A 9,137-nucleotide genomic window follows, 5' to 3' on the forward strand; every position below is an offset into this window, starting at 1 on the left:
ATCTAGCATCATTTCATTCATATCCTTACCAAACATTGCAATGACATACTTGTCATAGAATTCTAAGCCCCATATCACTTCAAAATCATCCATGGGGTTTACTAAGAAGTTGAGTTTCGCTTTCCACTTGTCGGCTTCCACTTGGACTGCAAAGACTTGTTTTACTTCCTTGGCTTCTCCTTGTGCGAATGTTACTGTTAATCCTTCAGGGGCTTTTGATAGCTTCAATCCATGTTTTGCTGCACACTGTGGTGTCATGAAGCTGTGTGTTGCTCCTGTGTCCACCATGATAGGTTGGTTTCCTTCGCCCATTCGGCCTTTGATGTATAGATGGTGGACTGCTGCTACCCTGGCTGCCATGCATTGGGGTCGGGCACTAACTGACCCTACCCTTGGGTGGTCCATGCTCTCTTCACTCCCATTTGGAATTTCTTGGATGCGCGGTGGTTGTGGTTCTTCTCCTCCATATGCACAAGCTACATTCACCCTTGATCCACTCGATGAAGCTGTGTCTTCTATTGGGCATCTGTTTTGGTAGTGTGGACCCCCGCATTTGAAGCATCTGATGCCGATGGAAGGGCCTGGGGGTCTCCACCATGATGTATTTGATCCTGCGGGCCCATATGATGTGCTAGGGGTTGGCCTATAGTGATTGTTTCCCCATCTCCCTGCTGCTCCTCTTGGTACTAATGCAGTTTGGGATACGGCTGTGGTGTTAGTGGTGTTTTGACTCCTTGTATTTGTGAATGCCCCTCTCCCTTGTACTTGGCGGGTTGGGGCATCTTGAATTTTCCATAATCATCTTCTGAACTACTGCTATCTTCCTCTTCTTTGCGATGGTGCTTCTTCTCCTTCTTCTTGTCTTTCTTTTTGCTTCCTAATTCTACTACTTTCTCCTTCTCCTTCCTTGTATCTTGCGCCCTCCTAGATGACTCCTCTCCTCTTGCAGTCGGTGTCTCTTCTCCTCTTCTTGTTGTTGAATCACCCATTCTCTACAGCCCTGCTCTACTTCTAGTTTTTTCCTCCTTTCTTCCTCTTCTTTTTTCATCTGCATGTTCCTCCATATTGATTCTAGCATTCCTGACATACCATCTAATTGTCTTTCTAGTCCGGCCACCTTCTCCTCTTGGCCCACTCTCCATTCTTGCCCCCTACTCTTCTTTCTCTCCTCCAGTGTTGGGAGGGTGATGTTCTCCCTTTCGTCCTCCATGTGGTTGGTGGTGGTGTCGACGTGGGGAAGCCGTGTTTTGCCATTGGTGGTGTGGGTCGTGCCGCGGGGAAGCCACGTCATGTCTTCAGATGGTGGGATGTCGAGGTTGAGGCGTCACGCCGGGGCGACGCGTCGGGGGGGCGACGCGACATGGGGCGGCGCGACGTGGGGCGACACGACGCAGGGCGTCACGCTGTGGGTCGTTACGACTTCGATTTCTTCGGGGCACTGGATCTTTCCTCCTGCTTCCGTGAGCACTCCTTCACTCCAAGCAAGAGTTGCTCTGATACCAAATGTGATAAACCTGCACTCGTTACGCACTCAACACGGCACAGAAAAGGTAACACGATATGAGCTCAAGGTATCCCCTTGTACTATTCAATTCAAAAAGCGGGACAACATAGACACATCCCAGGACTACATCCTCATGACGCCGCACATAAGAGGGTTCACCACTGGGTATAGGGAATCACACGTAGAGTGGAAACATGGCAGGGCTTTGAGTCACTACTACTCCCTATATAGGTGCAATCGGTAGCAACGGCATGGTATAGCTACAAAGCCCTTACAGGGGGGGGAGGGGGGAAGGCTTTAATGAAAAAAGGGAAGGGGAAGAGAAAATGAGATATTACATGTGAGAAAGAGAGGAGGGGAGGGGGTTTTGATTGAAAAAGGGAGGTTTTGAAAAGGGGGTAGGTTCGGGAAGCCCTCGAGGTTCAAGGCTTTCCGAACCTATAGCTAAAATAATATAGTAGTAAGATATGCATGTATGTATGTGTGATCACACACACACACACACACACACACACACACATAAAAGTGGCTTTATATTTTATGGGATGTGGTGCATATGGTAGTCTAGGTATATGGGCGCGTGATAGATTTGGTTTTAAAAAATGTAATAAGGGCGTGCCGATGTGGATTTCAAAAAGTTTGTGTATATGTGTGGTTTAATACAGGTATAAGTGGTTTAATGTTCTATGGGGCGCATTTGGTAGTCTAGATGTATGCCTTGTGTGATAGATTTTACATTTAAGATATGTAATTAGGGTTTGCCAAATAGTGCAAATGTGTTCACATATGTAACTTCAGATTTATGTGTAAAGGAGGGGGTCATAGGAAGAAGATTTAGAATGAGTATCAATTGTGGATGTAAGAGAGAGAGAGAGAGAGAGAGAGGTTTGGAATGCATCAAGTGTATCCCATGTAAGCTTGGGGTTTTCTTTTGTCAAGTTTGGTAGATTGGAAAATTAGGAGTAGTATAGATATAGATAGAGATTATACCTTTCTCAAAACAAGCTCACTAGAACATCAAAGGTAATCTTTACTATTAGTTAACGAGAGGTGGGGGGCAGGTGCCACGTGGCAGCCCCCACCTCCCCCACAAGAAAAAAAGAGAATGTGGGGGTGGATGCCACGCGTCCAGCACCTGTCCCTGCCCGCAAAAATCGCGCTCACCCTGGTGCAAAGTGTTGGGGTGAGTGTAGGCGCTCCGCGCCTAGTTAATTCCTTAAGAAGGGCTTTGCATAGGGCACCGACGAAGGTTACCTAGAAAAGTAAAACTTTTTGCAATTTTTAAGAAAGAAGGGGCTACTTAATTGAAGTTAATAGCTGGTGATTTTTTTTTACTTCCATCACTTGCACACTGCACCATATATTAGCATATGCCCTAAAGGCAATGCTAACAAATTCACTATAACATCAAAGATGATTTCCTAAAAATCTCTCTCTCTCTCTCTCTGTCTCTCTCTGGAAATTAGTGCATCATCAGCCAAGGGTAGTTCATGATTAACAACCCGCACCAAGAAAGGCCTCTGAGCTTTCGGAACACCATCATGAAGGTCAAGGTGGGGTCTCTACTATGTCAGTCCTTTACCGCTGTGGGGCAGTAACAGAGAAACACAAGGTTTAGGTCTCTACTATGTCAGTCCTTTACCGCTGTGGGGCAGTAACAGAGAAACACAAGGTTTAGAACATGTAACCATTCACTGTCCTTGTCGAGTTTTAGCTCAACTTTGTCACAAGGGATAGAAATTTCCAGTGGTCTGATTCAGACTGGCTTCAATTGGGAAACCATTGCTGCTGATGCCGTAATCCACATGTACACAAGCTGTGGTAGGTTTGAAGAGGCAGCCATTGTGCGCAACAGGTTCCTGGTACAAGATACGGTATCGTGGATGACTGGCTTGAATTGGGAGACAAATGTTTGTGATGACCCAATCCACATGAACACAAGCTGTGGTAGGTTTGAAGAGGCAGCCATTGTCTTCAACAGGTTACTGGTACAGTATGCGGTATTGTGGATGGCCTTGATTACTGGATGCATCCGGCATCACTTGGAGTACAGGATGCGGTATCATGGATGGCCTTGATTGCTGGATGCATCTGGCATCAATTGGAGTATCCCTGATGATGCATTAATGGTGCTTGAAATTCTGTCTTGCCAAAAGATACCTTCTGAGATTGAAAATGGTGAGAAGGCTTGGCAAGTCTATCATCATATGCAAGTAGAGGACATCTTTCCAGAAAGTTCAAGTGTGCTGGAAAATCATTTTCTCGTCTGCTGTGAGAAGAACCGTGCTGTAGATACACAGAGTCACCCAACCTTTCTTTGAGTTGGAGAAATTGTAGGGGTTGCTCTTACAGATTTGTATGCAAAACTTGGATGCCTTGAGGATGTATGTGTATTTGTCTCACAGGTTGCCTGAGCAAAGTGTTGTCACATGGAGCACTCTTTGCAAGGTGGGACCCTTGAGCAGCCACCTTAAGGCTGCTCCTCCTTCAACTCACAGTTGTAAATATATTGAATCAAGGATGTCCATGGGGGACTGATATGTGGTCCTACAGGCCTCCAAAAAGAGGTTCTGCCTGTCTGCAGGAATTGGCTCACAGGGAAACAAAGGTTGAAGAAGGAGGTGGCAGCCTTCCTTCTGCTGTAGCTTGAGCTTAAGCTTGAGCTATGCAGGCTGATTGCCCTGCAGTAATTGGGAACTATATTGCCCTGCTGCAGCAGTGCAGACACCAGAGGAATTTAAGTGAAGCCAGGCGCGTGCATGCCCACCTGCTCCGGCATCAGCTCGACTCACACCCTATTCTTGGTAACTTCCTGGTCCCCATGCTTGTCCAATCTGGGAGCTTGTCTGATGCCCAGCATGCCTTTGATAGGCTCACCCATAGAGATGTATACTCTTGGACGTCGCTAATCTCAGGTTACACTGAGTTCAATCAACCCCACTGTGCCTTCCAGCTCTACCAACAGATGCAGGATGAAAAATCTGCCCAGCCTAACAAGTACACTTACTTGACCCTTTTAAATGCTTGTGCTAAGCTGGAAGATCTAGACAGGTGTCACGAAATACACATGGAAACCACAAGAAAAGGATTGGAAATGGAGCTTTACTTGGCCAGCACATTTGTCGATACCTACATGAAATGTGGCTTGCTGGTTGAAGCCCGCCACGTGTTTGACAGGTTGGTTACTCGGGACACAATCTCATGGAATGCACTCATTGCAGGCTATGCTGACCATGGGCTACTTGGAGAAGTGCTGAACTGCTACAAACAAATGCAGATGGAAGGTGTGACAGCAGATGATGTTACATTGCTCTGCAGTTTGAAGGCTTGTGGCATTATAGGAGCTTTACAGACAGGTCAGGAAATACATGCTGAAGCAACTAAAAAGGGTTTGGAAGGAGAGTTAAAGTTGGGCAGTACCATTGTGGACATGTACAGCAAATGTGGTTCCCTTTCAGAAGCTCAGCAAGCATTTGACCATCTGGCAGTACGAAATATTATATCATGGAATGTGTTGATTACAGGCTATGCTGAACACAGATTTGCTGAGAAAGCAGAGAGTTGTATTGAGCAAATGCAGTTGGAAGGTGTATCCCCTGATGATGTCACATTTATTTGGAGCTTGAAAGCTTGTGGTGCCATAGGAGCTTTAAAAATAGGTCATAAACTGCATGCTGAAGTTCTCAAACGAGGTTTTGAAAAAGAGCTTTTTGTCGGTAGCATATTGGTGGACATGTATGGCAAATGCAGCTCAGTTGTAGAAGGACGAGTAGTGTTTGACAAATTGCCGGTTCGGGGTGTTGTTTCATGGACTGCAATGATACAAGCATATGGTGAAAACCATGAAGGAAATACAGCGGTACAATGTTTTGAGGAGATGCAAGGGGAAGGTGTAAAGCCAAATTCTGTGACATTTACATGTCTTCTTGCTGCATGCAGCCATGCTAGCCTAGTCTATAATGGCCAAGCATACTTTACAGCCATGAGAGAACAACATAATATGGAACCATTGTTGGATCATTATGCTTGCATGGTTGATCTTTATGCAAGGTCTGGGCTTGTCCATGAGGCTGAAAGGTTTATTGCAGCCATGAAGCAGCCTCCTTCCAATGGAACGTTGACGACCTTGCTTAATTCCTGTAAGCTTTATGGAAAGGTAGAAGTTGGGGAAAAATGCTTTCATCAGCTTGTTGAGGTGAATCAGGAAGATGCCTCTGCATACTTGCTGGTGGCAGACATGTATGCAGGTGCTGGCAGGTGGAAGGATGCTAACAGAGTCGAGGAGATGAGGAGATGTATAGGGAAAAAGAAAACCCCTGGCACTGCATTAGTTGAGGTCGGAAATACGTTACACGATTTTGTTGTGGGTGGTAATCAAAGCAAGGACATATGTGATGTGTTAGAAATCATGAATATATGCATGAAGGTTGAGGGATACATAGCTAATCTAGATATGGTCCTAGGACATCTATGCGAGGAGGAGGAATATTTGTACAATTTTTCTTTTTTGGTGCCAGGTATAATAAATGACAGAATTTGAAACATATGATTATGATCTAATTAACAAAGATATCAGATGATCAAAGCAAAGAGGCAAATATTTTCTGATGACCCCAAGTTGTGCAGCTTAGTGTTTAAAACTTGTCCATGAGGTTGAAGTTTCCTGTACTACTGCACTATCTGTGGCTCTTGCTCTTCATGGAGGATCTGGTTACTTCCTTACATAGTGAGGTCTTCAGCTGAGATTAAGTGTAGATGTTAGAGCTCATGATTCACAGGCCTCAAAAGAGCATCAGTTGGGCTTCCAATAAACCCCAAGCAAAGTGCACAATGAGGAGATCCAAAGGGTCTGGAAATTGGCAGCAAAAATCCCTTAAAAGTATTACCTTGAGTTTGGTTTCTTATGGGTAGCTTTCAGTTTCACACTCAAGAATAGTGATTTTCAGCTGAAGCTTGGATGTTGTATTAAATGCTTGTTATGTCTGAGTACATAAGTTGGGAGGGACACTTTGTTGGCATGAGTTGACATAGAGAGAGATCATGAACATGATTTTGGAAATGTAATTTGTGCAGGGACATCTTGTTGGCATGAGTAGACACAGGGAGATTATGAACATGATTTTGGAAATGTAACCCACCTTGATCGAATTGTAGTTGTCCAGATAAATGTGAATCTAGGCTTATCAAAGGGACGAGGCAATAGAGGGATGCTTGAGGACATTTGTTACAAAGGTACCCAATTCACATGCATGTTGTGCAAGAGGCTTTTCTAGTCCAGTCTGCTTCAGATCAGCCAATATAACAAACTATTGCAGACCTGCATGCATTGTGATGGGCAGATTCTCCTCTAGTGCAGTCTCAGCCACCACTGATACCAATAGATGTAGACCAGCACTTCGAAATGCATGCTCAAACTGATGGACATAATATGACAATTCCTTTTGTTATTAGGAGGCATGTCCTCTCTTGTAGTACAACTCTTACAACATACAATGGGTACCCAACTAGGCTCCCTTCAAATGACATTTGTATAAATGAAGGGAAAGAAAACTTGTTACATGGTTTGGGAAACAAGACCGATTACAAGAGTACTCTTAATGGTCCTAGTCCCTTGTTGCATGTCTTATATTTGCATTACTCGAGTAGGGGGGGTGTAAGGGCTTTATAGTTATATCATGGCATCATTGCCAAAAACACCTATATAGAGGACTTTGAGTCCTACTTGGTTTTCACTCTACGTGTGATTCCATAAACCGAATGGTGAAACCCCCACGTGTGCCGTTACGACGCTATAGTCTTGGGATGTGCCTATGTTGTACCGCTTCTTTTGTTGAATAATACAAAAGTATACCTTGCTCTCACATATCATGTTACCTTTTTGTGCCATGTTGAGTGAGTGAGTGTAGGTGCATTACACTTCGTATTAGAGCAACTCTTGCTTTGAGCTGAGGAATGCTTGTAGAAGTAGGGGAAAAGATCCAATGCTGTGAAATCGTGACATAATGATCCACATTGTGATATTCCACATCATGTTAACCCCCGTTGTGACGCCTTGGCGCGATGACCCCGACAAAAGCTACCATATGAAGTTGTGACATGTCTTTCCCGTGGCACAATTACCACCCAAAGGCAAAATGCACAACTACCATTAGAAGGCAAAACACTGCTTCCTTCTAGCAACAACCTCCGAGGCATGGCTTCCCTGCGACACACCACCCAGAGCCGAGGTGCGGCTTCTCACAACAACATGGAGGACAACGGAGAGAATGTACCCATCCCAATGATTGAAGAGAGGAAGAAGAGCCGAGGTCAAGAATGGAGAGAAGCCCAAGAAGAGAAAATAGCTAAATTAGAGAGATAGTTAGAGGGCATCTCGGACTTGTTATATTCAATTTGGAAGAGCATGCAAATGAAGGAAGAAAAGGAGGAAAAGATAAGAAAATTTGAAGAGGAGCAAGCGTACAAGGAGTGGATGAAACAACAATAGGAGACGAAAGGAAGTATTGATGGAGAGGAGAGTGTGAGTTCAGAAGATAACTATGACAAGTTCAAGATGCCCCAACTCACCAAGAATAAGGGAGAGAGAGATGGGTTGATTTTGAAGAAGTGGATTGTAGAGGTAGATAGATACTTAAAGTATGCTAGGATCATTGAAGAGAAGAAGGGAGAAGTGGTAGTATGCTAGGATCATTGAAGAGAGGAAGGGAGAAGTGGCAGTTATTTATCTTGAAGAGAATGCCACTAGATGGCATTTGCTGGAGCAAGAGCAAGGCCGCACCTGTTAGAGATCATCCCTTAGACACATACATTTTTCTCTTTCAGACAGTGTGCAGAGCAATTCAAGGTCAGTTTGAGTGCCACGTCAGCAGTAGCAAGGTGCCACATCATTTTTTCTGCTAGGTTAGCAGTCACGTGTGATGGGAGATGTTGTCGCAGCCACATGGTAGGGGATTGTGTAGTTGGACAGCTCTGGGCATTTTTAAATGTAGTTGGCTACATTTAATGCAGTTGTGGATATTGTTTTTTCTAGGCTTTATATAGCCAGTCTTTTGACACACACTCATTTATTCACAGACACTCTCAGCAGATCGGGGAGATCAGATCGTGATCAGGCCTTGCTGTCCTCGAGGTGTGTTTGTGTGGTGACATCATCGAGGAGATACACAGACATATGCACTGCTCCTGTGTACAGATATGCATTCCTTTGTATTTAACATACTTCCTACAACAGATCTTGTTCTACTATCTCTTTCTCTGTGTGTCTCTCTTCTCTTTGTGTTCACTCTCTCTCTCAGTCTTGGTCCCACGCTTTCGCATCGCTGCACTTTGATATGGTATCAGAGTGGTGAAGACAGACGAAGTGAAGAGCCTACTTGAAGAGGAGATTTCAGTGCGACACAAGCTTGCATTTCTAGTATTCTAGGGTGAGTGGGAGGGCTGTGTATCAGAACGAGGCTAAAGCGAGCATGGGTGCATGGGAAAGGAGTCCAGTTGGTGAATTTGTTGCTGTTTGAAGAGAAGGTTGCGTTTTCGGCCTTCAATTGTAAATTTTACATTTTCATTGCCTCCGGTGGTTGAAGAAGGTTCGGGAAGTGGAGGAAAGAGCCCTAGCAAGCTATTTCTTCATGGTCAG

At 44.7% G+C, this 9,137-nt stretch overlaps 1 protein-coding gene across 1 annotated transcript; it reads left to right on the forward strand.

Annotated features, from left to right (window-relative positions):
- Positions 1-2,968: 2,968 nt before the first annotated feature.
- On the forward strand, positions 2,969-7,281 carry LOC148008362 (pentatricopeptide repeat-containing protein At1g06140, mitochondrial-like). The gene is made up of 2 exons (XM_087674281.1): positions 2,969-3,062; positions 3,123-7,281. The coding sequence occupies exon 2, from the start codon at positions 4,170-4,172 to the stop codon at positions 6,042-6,044; it is 1,875 nt and encodes a 624-aa protein (XP_087530407.1). The 5' UTR covers positions 2,969-3,062; positions 3,123-4,169; the 3' UTR covers positions 6,045-7,281.
- The last annotated feature ends 1,856 nt before the right edge of the window (positions 7,282-9,137 follow it).

Source organism: Lygodium microphyllum, unplaced genomic scaffold (assembly GCF_053477565.2).
Source record: "Lygodium microphyllum isolate KBCC unplaced genomic scaffold, Lygodium_microphyllum_v1.1.10 scaffold_164, whole genome shotgun sequence".
Classification (NCBI taxonomy): Eukaryota; Viridiplantae; Streptophyta; class Polypodiopsida; order Schizaeales; family Lygodiaceae; genus Lygodium; species Lygodium microphyllum.

Bases quoted from the DNA above. Each gene is read 5' to 3' on its own strand.
- LOC148008362 (XM_087674281.1), top strand. From the start codon at position 4,170: ATGCAGGCTGATTGCCCTGCAGTAATTGGGAACTATATTGCCCTGCTG.